The sequence below is a fragment of the Anabrus simplex genome, chromosome 1 (assembly GCF_040414725.1).
Source record: "Anabrus simplex isolate iqAnaSimp1 chromosome 1, ASM4041472v1, whole genome shotgun sequence".
NCBI classification, from domain to species: Eukaryota; Metazoa; Arthropoda; class Insecta; order Orthoptera; family Tettigoniidae; genus Anabrus; species Anabrus simplex.
In genome coordinates this window covers 1,179,548,653-1,179,565,109 of record NC_090265.1, presented here as the reverse complement: position 1 = coordinate 1,179,565,109, position 16,457 = coordinate 1,179,548,653, and the positions used below count along the sequence as shown (strand labels likewise).

The 16,457-nt window shown below is 37.5% G+C and overlaps 1 protein-coding gene across 2 annotated transcripts in view; it reads left to right on the top strand.

Moving 5' to 3' along the window:
* LOC136858168 (solute carrier family 35 member E1 homolog) overlaps positions 1-16,457 on the top strand; it is a 72,820-nt gene that overhangs the window by 30,340 nt on the left and 26,023 nt on the right. The window contains exons 5-6 of one of the 2 annotated variants that reach the window (XR_010858612.2): positions 8,450-8,692; positions 14,504-14,813. Coding sequence is in view for 1 of the 2 variants with exons in the window: in XM_067137517.2 (XP_066993618.1) it covers positions 8,450-8,692; positions 14,504-14,731 (471 nt within the window). In the remaining variant the exon portion in view is untranslated. The remainder of the gene's footprint in view (positions 1-8,449; positions 8,693-14,503; positions 14,814-16,457) is intronic. The other variant, XM_067137517.2, reaches the window with a different exon arrangement.

The following is a 16,457-nucleotide window of genomic DNA, read 5'->3' as shown; positions in this document are numbered from 1 at the left end:
AGATAGAGATCTCTGCTCAGATGGCCTTCACTTGAACTGCAGTGCTACCTGAAGTTAGGAGATTTGTTTAGAAGGGTTAGAGGGAAATGGGGTGAACAAGGGATCAGTGATGGGAGTACAGGGTGCTGGAAGTCAAGTAAGGATGATATAAAGTTGTGTTAAACTGCTTGTAAGAGAGTCACAAAGTTCCCATCTATACAATGCAAGTTTGTACAATTTATTTGCATTGATTAGTACATATTTCGTCCTAGAATATTTGACATCACCAGCTAAAACTTGAATGAGATTTAAAACTAAAAACAAAAGATATCATAAAGCAAAACATTAAGCTAAAAGTATGTTGAGGTTAAAATGACAAGTTCATGTCAGCTGAAAATGTCTTCTGAAGGTCATATGATGTGGTGTTGGCATAAGTTCTTCTTGAAGTGAACCAGATTTGTTGACATTAAATTTCAGCCTTGGTATTTAAAGATGTAAATATTAAGTCTTTGCTTATGTTATGTGGGAGGGGCTGCCTGGCCGAGGCGGTAAAGGCGTGCTCAGTTCGCCTGGAAGGACATGGGTTCGAATCCCCGTCAGGAAGTCATAAAATTTAAGAAACAAGATTTCCACTTCCGGAGGTGCATATGGCCCTGAGGTTCACTCAGCCTACACCAAAAATGAGTACCAGGCTAATTCCTGGGGGCAAAGGCGGCCGGGCGTAGAGCTAACCACTCTACCCCATCCTGTGCCGAGGTTAACAATGGTGGAAGCCTTTACCTTCCTCTCCTCCAAGGGCCTTCATGGCCTGTATGGAGGTGACTTTGCTTTGCTCTGCTTTTATGTTATGTGGGACATTTTTTGTGAACTCATAACAAAGCCAGACTAGTTAAAGTTAAGGTATAGAAAAGAATATATCCGTAACCAAAAAAAGTGCTATGGGTGTTGGTTGAGCAATCTGCAATGAACGTTTTCAAGAAACATGAAGTCAACATAGCCTTCAGAACAACTAACAACTCTTTCAGATTACTCCTTAATCACCATTGTACTAAGGACAATTCAAATAAATTTTTAAATTCTGGTGTTTATAAGTTGACCTGCAACCAATGCCAAGCTTCTTATGGGGCAAACTGGCCAAAATTTTTGTATTCGTTACCAGGAACACATTAAAACTAAACGATACAACAAATTCTCAGCCTTTGCCAACCATATTTCGGATTTCCAAAATTATTTCTCCTCAATAGAAAAAGATATTTCTATTCTTCTTACAACTAGGAAAGTTTTCCTTTTGAACATATATGAGAACATCTTTATCAATATATGCCACGGTCTGAACCCCGCAGGCAATCTGAATGAGTTTTCCAAGGATGTTAATGTTCTTGTAGACACTATAATTACAGTAATAAGTTTTTTAATCATTCCCCGAATAATAAGATTCGTCTGAATACCAATCAGTTCATCATATTTCCTTCCCATTTCATACCCCCTCCCGACCCATGTCAAAGACCACTCTCATTCTCCCCGCTAACACACTACCCTCTTCCCCGTCAACCCCTCTATCACTCCTGCAAAGCATAGTCGGTTGTAGCAGGCTCATAACAGCAGGACATGGACGATTCAACTTAAAGCCAGCGAGGATGTAAGCTGTTTAATTTTGTTTTGCATTCCACCCCCTTTTTACTTTAGTTCATCCTCAATCAACACTCATAGCACTTTTATCTGTTACAGATATATTCTTTTCTACAACTTATCTTTTACCAGTCCGGCTTTATTACGAATTCACAGAAAAACATCTCACATAACATAAACCAAGACTTAATATTTACATCTTTAAATACCAAAGGCTGCATTTTAATGTCAACAACAAATCTCGTTCACTTCAAGAAGAACTTATGCCTATGTCGCATCACATGACCATCAGTAGACATAAAATGTAAGCTAGAAAAAGTAAAGTATGAAAACAGTGTAATTCTAGCTGTAAGGCTCATCTCTGAAGATAATAAGCAACTTGATATTTATGGGGTGTACACAGTGTTGCCAACCTTTGAGATGGTCAGGATCGTACAATTTAAATAACCATAAAAAAATTTGCTATAAGTCCCTTTACAGATGCAATAGCTCAGTTATGCAGCAGCTTGCTTCTCTGGCTCGGGCCGCGCATAAAACTGTACGTTTCGCGGATTATCTGTAACACGATAACTAGCTGTCGTACTGTGCAATTTCACATTTAAACAGGTTAGGACGGAAAATAAATATACCATAAGCCATTGTGCTAATACGTAAGAAACAATATCAAGGATACGAAAACAAATTTTATTTAAATTACTCAAGAATTCGGTAATTTGTAAAGAAATAGACAGCATGAGGTATAAAGTCACTGAAGTGCCTTACCTGATAGCTGGAAATCATCATCATTGCCATCATGATCATCTTCTGTGGAACCTCTAGGTGCATTCACAGCAGAAGTTTCTGAAGTATCAGTACTAAAGCTTGTAGTTGATCATACAGCTGTGCTTTAGTCATCTTTCTGAGCATGTTCTTTGACGGTTTGCAATATTTACACGTACCACTGACTGACCAGCAAGCATCCATTCACCGTAGTAGTAATTAGCCTGTTCCTCTTTTTGACTTCAATGAGATTAATTTTACTGAATATTCTTTCACAATCAGCATTCGAATGAGGGAATGACAAAACAGAGTGCAAATTCTGAAAGTGCGGGAAAACTCGCGTTCACATGTCTTTCACCTCCTGCTTTAATATCATCATTGATGTTGACAAAGGGTAATTTTCTCCAGTCTTCGTCAATCAGCTGAAGGCAAATGCTATGATCTACTGATTACAGTACAGGAGCAAGGCCGTGAATTAACTCGGAAAAGAAAGAACTCGCTGTTGGTAAATTTTCTTTGGGAATCCCACTATTCAAAAAGCCCCTCTCTTTCTTTCCAGCTTGTCATTTATAACACAACATAACCAGCACGAATAAAAGAAGGAACGAAAATCTGCGCATTTTGAAGAGAAAACCAGACAAAATGTATGATACGTCATAGGATGCTGACGCAGAATCATTTGATAAGATAATCAAGCTCTGTGGGGAATGACACTGAAAGGAATGTGAGTGTGTTAATCTGGGAAGGACAACTGAATCAGAAAATGATGGAAACAATTACAGGCTTTTCTAGACATGGTGCTGATAAAACCAGATGAGCTCTATAGAGAAAATGAATTGAAAAATTGTGTAAGTTATCACAAAGCTGTTTTTTGTTGTAGTTAAAGATAAATGCAATAAAAAGGTTGTAAAATAGACCTATTAGGCAGTACCATATAGCAGATAAGACAGATGTAAGGAAGCTTTAAAAAAATAATTGGTAAATGGTAAATAAATATGGGTTGTAAACAGTTGTTAAGAAGTGTAAAAACAGATACGTATCTTTAAAAGTGATAAGGAATATACAGTACCAAGTATATTATAAAAGAGAAGTAAGGAGATTAAGAAGGAGGTGCAGTTTAGAAAGGAAATTGAATTTAGTAAAGAAGTCAGCTAAGGATAACATGTTGGCCAGCATAATTGGCTGTCATATGAATTTTGGTGAAAAATGATAAGTGTATGTATAGGTAGGCCTACTTTAAGGCAGAAACAGGTTCAAGGAAAGATATTCCAGTAATCATTAATGAACAAGAAGAGTGTATATATGAGGACTTACAGGAGGCAGAATTATTTATTCAGCAGTATGTAAAGACATTTGGAGATAATGTCCAGTTAAAGATAGTTTCTAATACAAGTGAACTGTTGAAATGTACGTATGATAACAAAGATATTTACAAAATGTTGCAGAAGTTGAAAACTGGAAAAACAGCTGGAATTGATAAGATTTCTGGGGATATAGTACCATATCTGAAGTACTTATTTGATTGCTGATTGGTTGAAGGTGCTATAACAAATGAATGGAGAGTTGCTATAGTAGTCCCAGTATACAAAAAATAAGGGTGATAAACATAAAGCAGATAATTACATGCCAGTCAGCTTGACATGTATTGCATGTAAGCTCTGGGAAAATTCTTTCTGATTACATTAGACACATTTGCAAAATTACTGTTGATAGAATGCAGTTTGGGTTTAAGGAAAGTTATTACAATGAGGTTCAACCTGTAGGATTCCAGCAAGATACAGCACATTAGATTGATGTGGTTTTATGTACTATATCGCTAGCCAAGGCCTCTGATAGGTTAGGTCAAGGGTTACTTCTGACGAAAATGAGGGCTATTGGATTGGACAAAAGGGTGATTGAAAAGGTGGCTAAATTTGAAATAGAACTCTGAGATTGTAGATTAGATGAAGCATTATCTGATCGTGTAGTGATTTAGAGGGGGTTTTGCTGGACAGTATTATTATACCTTAGTTTTCTGATATATAAATGATATATGTAAAGAACTGGACTCGTAGATAAAGCTTTTTGTGGATGATGTTATACTGTATAGAGTAAGAAATAAATTACAGGATTGTGAGGAACTGCAGAAAGACCTTGATAGTGTTGTGAGATGGACAGTAAACGATGGTATTATAGTAAGCAGGGTGAAAAGTCAGGTTTTAAGTTTTACCAAAAGAAGAGTCCTCTCAGTTTTAATTACCTACTGTGTTGATGAGGTAAAAGTAAGCACATACGTGTTAATATAAAATTCATTGGGATAATCAGGCTAACAAGGTTGTAAGTATATTTATTAAACTTCATTAGGATAATCATATTGTAAATATTGTATTTATTGTAAGCTAAACCCTCCAAAAATCAGAAACAATAAGTTTAATAAGCTTTAATAAGCTCACAAAGCACATTTTCTGCCTTATCTATATTGTCAAGCGAATTTAAATCAAATGCAGCCAAGGACTTTTTTATGTAATGATTTGAAACAATGCTAGAATTTCTAAACCTTCAGTTAGTAAAATTGTTGGCAGATCATTTGATGCAATGGCACTCATCATACTCCATTTCATTTCCTTCAGTGGAAGAACATCGACAGATTATCCACGACTTCTATGAAATATGCTCTTTTGTTGTTTATTTAGGTGCAATAGATAGTACACACACAAGATCCTCTCACCCGGAGGCAGTATAGCTGAAATACGCCACAATCGAAAGGGATACTTTTTCTATTAATCTTCAGGTGATTAATGATCCTAACCTTCAAATCAGTAGTTGCTAAATTGCCAGGTTCTGTAAATGACTATGATATACACCCCAAAAATGTTTGGAATATCTAGGATGCAGTGCAGTAATAAAGTTAGAGGTAGTTGTTTATTGTATCACAGAGATGCACAACGTGGAAATGTAAACTTCTAAAAACTTAACAGATAAACAGTAACAATGAAATGGTTACAATCTGTTGGGTATTTTATTTTTTATTCGAAGTGTTGTCCTCTGTTCACTCTGCCTTAGTACTGTGTATAGCCTCTTCTGTCATTGTTCTTATCTCTGAAGTCATCTTGAGAAAGAAGGTCCCATTCCATCTGTGCAACTCTGATGAGGCCTGAGAGTGTCTACAGAGTAGGGCCTATATGGATGCAGATCAAAAGCAGCCATTATGAACCTGGCTCTTGCATACTCAGTGCAGTTCAGGTCCGGTGAATGTGCTGGCTAATTCACCGATTCATATGTTTGACATCTGCCTCTCTCATGAAGTACTTCACTGACGCTCCTCAATGAGAGCGAGCATTGTTGTTGATAAAAATGGATTCAGCACCATATTGATCCCTGAAGAGTTGTACTAATGGTCGAAGAATTTCGTCGGTATACCTCTGGGCAGTTAACATCCCTCGAATTGGCATCAAAGGTCTATGATGGGCATGCATAATCCTAGCCCCAAACATTACACCACCACCACCATCACCACCTCCAGATGCTTGCACATTTTGAACATGCTTGCTGGTACTTCCACCTCATCCTTCATATCTCCACACCCTATGTCATTGTGTATCTAATCTGAGTATTCTCCATGTTTCACCTGCAAACATGTTATTACACCATTCATCCAACCCCAAATTAAGCTGTTGGTAGTAGCCTTTCCATTGTCAGCCTGAAGGGACTCCTCCTCTCAGCTTGATAAGGATTTTTCTAGTGGAACATGTCAAAATGATGATAATTGTGCACTATGCAGCCAATTGTGTACAGTTTGTGCAGGTACATGGACCCCGGTTGCCATCAAGAAATCATCTCGTAATTGTTGAGTAGTCCAAGTTGATATCCTCTGTGCTGATATACCGATCTTGATCAGTACCACAATTCTGGCTTGGTCAAACTGGGAAATGCATATTCTGTATTGTAAACGTATAATTTGAAAGCTTTCCAGACTGTCAACAAACAAGCTGGTAAGCTTTTAAGTTACATTTAATAAAGTTGACACTGGAAAATATGGCTTCCTTCTTAACAGAATATTGTAAACAAGCACTTGATTTACTTGTGTGTATACAGAGCTCTCTACCACTTGCAACAGAACTACACATGCCCTACCACATAACATGCCTAATTCCACAATATTCCAAACTTTTTTTTAGGTATATATTTAATAACTCCCATATCAGATCATGATTTGAAGTAGGGACAAGTCACAAAGGGATCCTGGCAGGTGATGCCTTTTAAGAAAGATCTTTGAATTGCACATTTTTATCTTGAAACAAGACCTCAAAACTGCTATAATACAGTATACATTGGGACACACAACAGCGTGGAAAGGATGGTAGAGGGCTGTAAAAATTGGTTTCCCATTCTTAGCTGAGGATTGTGATTCAAATGTTCAGACAACCTGTTTACATTGACTTTATGAGACATGTTTTACAGCTGTATTCAAACAGAATCACATTGGACTGCATTCAAAAACCACTTGGATCTGCCGCTGCCATCTAGATTTGCACTGTTAGTAACTCTTGTGAGAGTTAATTTGTTTGCCAACATTTCTCAGGACAAGTTTGAAGAAATGCAAGAAACTTACGGGTTGCTAAATTATTAACACAATGTTAACTAACAAATTGTAGTTAATAGTAGATGGTTAACAACTTTTGAAGAAACCAGGCCTGAGTCTACACGATGACAGACTGAGCGAGTTGGCTGTACGGTTAAGAGCGCCTAGCTGTGAGCTTGCATTCGGGAGATAGTGGTTTTGAACCCCACTGTCGGCAGCCCAGAAGATGGTTTTCCATGGTTGGTTGGTTGGTTGATTGATTGATTGATTGATTGATTGATTGATTGATTGATTGATTGATTGATTGATTGATTGATTGATTGATTGATTGATTGATTGATTGATTGAAGTTGGCTTTTCAGCTATTCTCCTGTCCTTTATCCAATTATTGCAATTCCACGTAGTGGGTATTTAAAAATTCGTTAGACTCTGACACTATGAAAAAAACTGACCAATTGGCACAACATTATGCTGCACCAAGTTTTACTGTATCATCTCATGCATATAATTTTAAGTTAGTTCATCAACAACTTTTCAATGTTTGTGCTCGGAACAATCTAGAACAGCCTCACTACTTTAATTGAAGTATTCGGCAACCCGATTTATTTCAATGTGTTATTATGTCCTTGTCTTTTTTTGTGCTTTTTCTTGAAAATTTTATGGCTGATTATGTCTACAAGTTAGACGAAACATGTCCCGTCATATTTTAAATAATGTTGTTTAAATAATTAGACAATAAACTTTTGGTATTGTAAAGGTGGAATATTGACTTAACCTTAAAGTTCTGTAAGAGGTTAAAAATTAATTAGCATAATAATGTACAGAGGAATTTGGCTGCGCAGTACAGATCATATAGCTGTAAGCTTGCGTATTTGGTAGGACCTCTCCATTGTCAGCCTGAGAGGGCTGTTCCTAATTACATTTTCCTTTAAAATAATAACCACCGCTGCAGCCTTGAAGATGGTTTTCTGCAGTTTTCCATTTTCACACCAGTCATATACCAGGACTGGGCCGTAATTAAGTCTATGGCAATCACCTTCCTTACTCTAGTCCTTTGGCATTACTGAAAAACCTTTGTGTGTTAGTGCGACATTAAATCTCTAGAAAATTTAAAAAAAATAATGAATGTGAAATTGTGGAAATAACCTCTCATTTGTAAATGAACTCTGTAGTAGATAACTCTCAGGATTGTGGTCACAAAGACATAAATAATAGGCATGATCTCTGTGGTAAAGTTATTACTGCCACTTATATTATCCATTGAGTATACTTATAAAAATATCTTTCATTTTAAATCTAGGCTAGAAACAAAATTAGTTATAGAAAACAAAATGTGTGAAAATATACCATGTAAAGGAATAAAATAAAAATAAATATTTGACAGTCAAAACAATATTTCTTGTGTTATATGATAATATGTACAGCATATTTCAGTGTGATATTTTGTGATTATTTCAATGCCAAAGAAAATTCTTCAACAGGATATTTTCTTTGCTGCAATTTGCCCTTTTCTGTTTACAGATGTCAGGAGAAAATTATCGCATCTGGGCACTTCTGTTCACGGATGGTATGCTGAACTGGCTACAAAATATTGTAGCATTCAGCGTCCTTTCTCTTGTTTCACCACTTACGTATGCAGTTGCTAGTGCATCGAAACGTATTTTTGTTATTGCAGTATCGCTCTTCGTCCTTGGTAATCCTGTTACGTTGACGAATGTCCTTGGCATGACTATGGCAATATTAGGTGTTCTTTATTACAATAAGGTAAGTTACGTTGATCTAGTCTAGTTCTTTGTGTACATGCTAAAGGAGACCTCCCTTTCCCCCTTCAATTATTTTTCATAACTGATAGCAAACATCCTTCTTATTGAAGTGAATTAAATTATTTTGTATGATCGCTTCCCTTATTATGCTGGACCATATGTCTTGGTGTGTAAAAACATTAAAAAATGAACATTTGTAAGCATGATTTGAGTCTGGTGACAAGGAATATATATATATACGTACAAAGATCAGGGTTTTCTGGTTAGTTGATACAGGATGTTCCTTTTATGGCTCACATTTCCTTTTTAATGATCTTAATATAAAGGCAAGTTTTTCACTTTCTAGGAGACTTTCTCAACCAGAGTTCACCTTCTGTTGGATGATTGCTTCCCTTCTGCTATATTCTCCTTCTCACTTAGGTTACAACCTTACGGTAAAAAAAATTGGCATGAATAATAAAATAGAGTTTGAGGGATGTTCCACCATCAACACATTGTAAAATATGTTAAATTATAAGAAGACCGGTTTCGACTCCCTTGGGAGTCATCATCAGTTCTTATTGAAAATCAAATCAAGGGGAATCTGATAACAATGTAACATACACCTGGCAAGAAGTACTTGGAACTTAAAAAGTTCTTATCTGGCTTAAATTGTCTTGTGTTCATGGAACGTGGAACACTGGAAACACATGCACTGGTTGAAAACACACACGTACGATATGAAACAATTGGCTTTTCAAGAATGTTCCTGGGCTTGACAGTCCTCCCTCCATCTGATTAAAACTAGATGAAACATATATACATTGAATGTACAAAGACAAACTACTTGGCATCAATGTATATATGTTTCATCTAGTTTAGTCAGATGGAGGCAGGACTGTCAAGCCCAGGAACATTCTTGAAAAGCCAATTGTTTCATATCATTGCATTTCACATAATATGTGTGTGTTTTCAACCAGTGCATGTGTTTCCAATGTTCCGTGTCCATGAACGCGCGACAGTTTAGGCCAGAACTATGTCTGTGTACATTTTGTTTCAATGTGTGTGTACTTCATCCAGTTTTTTCAGATAGAAACAGGACTGTTAAGTCCAAGAACGCTCTTAGAGAGCCAAGGTTTCATATCATAAGTGTCCATGTCGTGTTTGTATATATTTTCAACCAGTGCATGTGTTTCCAGTGTTCCGTGTTCCAGGAACACAAGACAATTTAAGCCAGAACTACAAACTTCTTAAGTTCCAAGTACTGCTTGCCATGTGTACGTTACATTTCAAGGTAATGTCTTGCAACCCATTGATGTGTTTCCATGCAATCACCTTTAGGTACATAATATTTTATTATGATGATTGCTATCAGATTCCCCTTGATTTGATTTTCAACAAGAACTGGTGATGACTCCAAGGGAGTTAAAACCGGTCTTCTTATAATTTAATATATTTTACAATGTGTTGAATGGTGGAACATCCCTCAAACTCTGTCTTATTAGTTAAATGAAGATCATAACCTACGAATGGGATGAATGGGAAACCGTATATAAAGCCAGAGGAAACCTTTTACATTTCAAGACTTTTTTTTACTACAAAGCACACAGTGAGGAAAAGAGCTGAGCATTGAACCCCAACATTTTCGGATTCATTCTCCAAAATATTATTCATAGTCCTGTGGAAAGTGATCAGTTGTTTAAGCATTGAACTATAATAATTATTATTATTATCATAATAATAATAATAATAATAATAATAATAATACCCGTGTGGGGATTTACCGGTTACCTCCATCGGGCGCGTCCCATTGGAATTGGGGAAGCTCGCTGGCTCTGCCGCCAGCAGAGTCAGAGGGTAGTAGGGAAAAAAAATACCACCGTGAAAAAAAAACTGGTCCCTTGCCAGGGTTACGGCGAAGACTGGTAAATGACCAGAAGCCAGAAAACATCTTGAGGTAACCTCTAGGGCTAACAACCCTAGTTGTAAAACGATGGGTACCCGTCCAAAGTCAAGTCAAAAAGCATGATGGCACAACATTTCAAGAAACATACCCCAGGGGGTAAATCTTCGGATAAATCCCTCGTCGTGAACGCCACGGCGCACAAGTCTCGTTCGGATTCTGGGGGAGACTAGACATCATGCAAGAGACAAGTCGGAGCGTCTCGGTGTACCCCGAAGAGTCAAAAACTCAGGCCAAAATCTAAAACCTTTCTAGCAACTTTAAACATAAATTCACTTATACAAACTGGCAAGCTGAAAACCCTCACCAAAGCTCTTCACGAAAATCAGATATCCATAATGGCCCTACAGGAAACAAGGTACCCAGATGAAGAGATTTTTTAATCCGAAGGCTACCAATTTTTCAAGAGCAAAGCGCAAAGAGGAATCCTCAATGGAGCTGTGATGCTTGGAACTGCGTTTGCTGTTAGAACCAAGATCCTTAAATCGGTTGCAAATTTCGAACCTGTGAACGACAGGTTGTCAATACTCACAATTAAATGCGCGATCAAAATCTATGCCCTAGTTAACGCACATGCTCCTACAAACGATAAGAACAAGTCTGATCCAGACGAAGTTGATAATTTCTGGGACCTACACCATGTCAAGCTTCTTTCGGGTGACTTCAATGCCCAACTAGGTCGTGAACAGAAGTACAAGAAAGTTATAGGAAATTATCCTGCTCACAAAAGAACCAATCCCAACGGCAAAAGACTGGTGTCCATTTGCGAAAATCACAACCTGCAGGTCATGTCGACCCACTTTCGCCATCTACCCAGAAAGCAAATTACTTGGCGTTCTCCCGTCCAAGCTCTCGGAGAGTTCCAAATTGATCATGTTGCAATCTCCAGGAGAAACAGCCCTGAGATTATGAATGTCAAGGTAAAGAAAGGCATCAATGTGGCCTAAGATCATTATATGTCTCTTATCAAATTCAAACTAATTCCCGCAAACACAAGGAAGACAACCAAACAGATCACACGCTTCGACAATGATAAACTTCGGCAAAGGGTCGAGGAGTTCCAGGAGAAGGCTACACCAAACGACCGTGACTTTAACAACGCCAAAAGTCTCCTTGTTGAGGCCGCCAAAGACGTTGCAGAAATCAAGAGAAGCAAAAAGCATGCCTGGTGGAATAGTACCTGCGAATCAGTCCTCCAAGAAAGACTTAATGCGTGGAAACAGTACTACTCTATGAAATCAGAAAATGATTGGGAAACCTACAAAACCCAACGTGCCCAAGCAGCTAGGGTGTTCAGAACTGAGAAACGTAAATACGAAAAATCTCTCATTGAAAAGATAGAACAAAACTTTAGGAAGAATGAAAGCAGAGAGTACTACAGAGCCTTCAAACGCAAACTCACTGGCTATAAACCACCATCTCTATGCTTTGAGCGAAAGGACGGCACACACTGGCGACGTCAAATGAAGAAAATTGCAGCATTCTGGCAGATTACTTCAAGAATTTACTTAATTGCTCTAAACCGCAAAGCCCCATCGAGACCAAGGAACCCTTACTCAGGTACCCAGATTCCAGACCACCCGACAGAGATGGAATCAAGCGCCACATTGCCCGTCTCAAAAATAACAAAGTGCCGGGGGAAGACTCAGTAGTAGCAGAACTATGGAAATATGCCCCAGAGGAATCACTTGATATCTTGCAAAAGCAAATAGAAGAAATTTGGAACAAGGAGACCCTACCCGAAGATTGGAAAATAGCTTTGATTCATCCATTACACAAAAAAGGCAGCATGAAGAACATCAACAACTACAGAGGAATATCTTTGCTACCCGTGACTTACAAAATTCTATCACTTGCCATCCTGGAGCGTTTGGAAGCACAATCGAACATCAAATAGGTGAATACCAAGGAGGGTTCAGAAAAGGTCGCTCAACAGCTGAACAGATCCAAAATCTCAAAACGATCATCAGATATTGTACACTAAGGTCCAAGCAGTATGTGTCTGTCTTTGTGGACTTTAAGAAAGCGTACGACTCCATTGACCGGGAAGTCCTGCTAAACATCTTAAATGAATTTGGAGTTGATTTGAAACTGCTGGCATTAATTAGAGCCACCCTGACCGATACAAAATCCAAGGTGAAGTTCCACGGATGTCTCTCGCATTCCTTTGACATCAAAACAGGAGTCTGACAAGGTGATGGGCTATCCCCGATACTCTTCAACTGTGTTCTTGAAAAGATCATCAGAACCTGGCCGGTGAGATTACAAGAAACCAACTACAGTCCATTGAGAATAGGAACCAAATCCAAGGGGATCGCAACAGACTGCTTAGTATTTGCCGATGATATTGCTGTTCTCTCAAACGACATAGAAACCGCTAGAGCTCATGTTGAAATTTTAAAGGAAATTGCCGAACAAACTGGTTTGCAGATATCATTTCAGAAAACAGAAGTAATGACTAACATCAAAGAGGCTCGACAGAAACTCCATACAAAATACGGGGACATCACCCGAGTAGACAAATTCAAATATCTGGGTGAAATCATGAAAAATGGACTGGACAAAGAAGCACTTCAGGAGCGAGTACGCAAACTGGAAATAGCCTACCAAATATCCCGCACAATCTACAACAAAAAATGCCTTTCCCAAAACACCAAGATACGTCACTATGAAACAGTTCTGAAGCCAGTAGTTCTATATGCAGCCGAAACCCTCTCTCTAAATGCCAACAAAAGACTCCTTGAAGAACTGGAGAAAAGAGAACGCAAAATTGTGAGAGGAATCTTGGGATCAAAGTATAGAAATGTAATCCACCAAAAGAGATCCAACAAGGAAGTCTACAGCAAAATACAGAAAATTACCGACACAATCAGAAAAAGACGGGCACGATTTTACGGTCATCTGAAAAGAATGGACGGAAGAAAGTTAACTAAAGAAATCTTTCACTTTTTTGATTCAAACCCCAGAACCACAATTCCCTGGTTTAGAAATACCAAACAAGACCTGCAAATGCTACATATCTCAGCTGAAGACGCCCTTAACAGAGATCTCTTCCGCAAGAAAATATTGACGAACGGGCTAAACCGAGACGAGCAACCGAAGAGAAGACACGGTGCCCCTTGGACAGAGGAGCGTAAGCAGGTCCACTCGCAAAGAATGAGGGAAATTTGGGCTCTAAAGAAGGCCAAGTTCAGTGTCAAATGCAACAAGACTTAACGTGGTCCTTGATGGCCCCTGCAAATTTTATATATATATATATATATAATAATATTAATCTTATGGCCTCAGTTACCCTGTGCAGGCATTTTAATTTGATGCTATTCAGCCTGCTTGCATGTCAGTTTCAACATTCTATTTTACTTTACCTGATGACAGAGAAACTTGGTCTCTATTGGGTAATCTATGACAGTAATTTTGTCTGGCAACACCAGATATGTCATCAGACATCTTTTAGATGCCAGCATCACATGACGTGGAGTGCCAAATGGACTTATCACCTCTGTTCAAAAATCAGACTGCCTTTGCTGGGTTTGAACCTGTTATCTTAGGATCCAGAGGCTGACACTTGATCACTGATCCATAGAGAGAGCTATTGTCTGCTAGTGATCTGCCTTGAGTAAATGTTCAGTAACATTTCTCTTTCAGGTTTTTTTTTTTTAACTTTGTTTGTGCCTGTGTTTTTCATGTTCCTAATTCCTAAATAACAAAATTCTTAATTCTGCTATTTATTTTATCATCTTAATAATTCAAACTCTTCTGTAGCTGTTGAGGTGCATACTCACTCATTAAGCTGTATTTGGTACTTTTCTTCTGAACAGCCAGTATCTGTGATAAATTAACTCTGTTTAATTATCTAAACTTCTCTTTCAGGCAAAGTATGATGCCAAAAAAGAACTAGCAACACAGACTGTTCTTCCATTCTCACAAAAGGCATGGCACAATAAGACTGGCTATATTATGCTTCCCAGCTCACCTCAACATTCAACATTAGAGAGGACTACATCATTTGGAAAAGCCAATGGCTTTATGAATGGCCATGCTTTCAACAATAACAACAGCAGCAAGAACAGCATTAAGGGCAATCTCCTCTTTGTTTAAGGTGCATCATGCTGTGATATTTATTATAAGAGCTTCAGGCAGGTCCTGAAGTTATGATGTGTGCAGGAATGAGTGAATCTAGGTAACTTTCAAATTTTTAGTTATAGGTATAAGTGGGGATGGATGGATGAAGCATCTGTTAATTTTTTTTATTTTTTTGCACACAAATCTTTTGATATGTCAGAATAGTATGGATAATTATTTATGTTTTTTAAGTTGTAGATATTCTTATTGTGTGTGCTGGAAGATTTTGAAATGAGCAAAATTTACACCAACTTTCCCCACTATGACTTGCTCCAATACTATGTATTGATTGGTTTGGCTAAACACGTAAGTGTAGAATCTTAGTATTTGTACACTGTGTACACTGATATCTTTACGGTTTTTACAACCTACTTATCTATGTTTAATTGATAGATGAAGACAGAAGGATGAAAAAAGAATTGTCTCTTTTTGTAAATGTATTATCAGAAAGTTATCAATGAAATAAGATCTACTCTTACGATGATAATTGTTTGTTGTGCTAATATGAGCAATGAAAAGAAAATATTCATATCATTTTGAACTTGCTTCTATAGCCTCTTGGATGGACTTCCGTGGTGGGTAATAACGGACAGGAAAAATTAATATTGAAATTATTTGTTACATAAAAAATGTAACAACTAAATGTATCGGTGAGATGTCAGTTCTTTTATTTGTGAGATTGACTGCAGATACATTGTGCAGTTATTTCATTTGGGGAATATACATAAAAATGATTTAATTACTGTAATCCTACGTTGATATTTTTCTAATAGAGTATGTTATTATTTTATTAAGTCTTACAATGTTTCTATGATAAGTTTAAAATGAAGTAGACATCTTTTCTGCGGTATGGAAAGCAAGAAGTACCTAATCAAGCATACTCAAATGCTTAATGCATTGCAGCTTCTTTAAACTTGCTGTACATATGGTCTAACACTTTTAACACTTTGGAGACCGTGTCTTAAGGTGGCATATAGGCAGGCAGACAGCCATATTTTATTTTATTTTTTTATTTACATTTTATGGCCTTCATTGGACCACTCTAGCCAACTTTATACAAAGAATTTTTAGTTTCCTTTCAGCCCAGTACTTTTTCATTCTCTCTGAATCCTTCTTTCTCCATCAGAAAACACCCTTCCTATTGTCTGTTTGTTGATTCTGGTTTGCTTGTCTGTGAGTTTCCTGATTTTGTCAGTTTTGTTTCTTAGGTATTCCACTGTAATTTGTAGTTCATCCATATCTTCCTTGATTTCTGTAATCAACTTAATGTTGCACTTACTATTCCATAATTTTTCTATTATTCTCCTGATGATCCTGTTCTCTGGTGTCCTGACTAGATGTCCAAAACGTGAAATGCATTTCTTCCTGATTGTGCTCATTACTGGTTATATTTTGAAGGTTTTTAAAAAATTGTAGAAATGACTAGGTTGCAATTGTAACACGTATATATCATCAAGAAATTAAGTGTCTGTTCTACAGATTAAAAAGTTGCGTTAAGATCTATTGAAAATACTTATCACATTACACATTTTCCAATGGTATGCCTTTTGCAATAACAAAAAAAGTCTGACAGCAAAGTCTTACACGTAATGAGCTTGAGTGCAGAATAGTTTGAAGCATTCAGGGACATAAGGTGCTACAGAACACATTGGATACCACCAGTATGTCTCTTTTCTCATTACTTTCCCACTTTCTGCTTTTC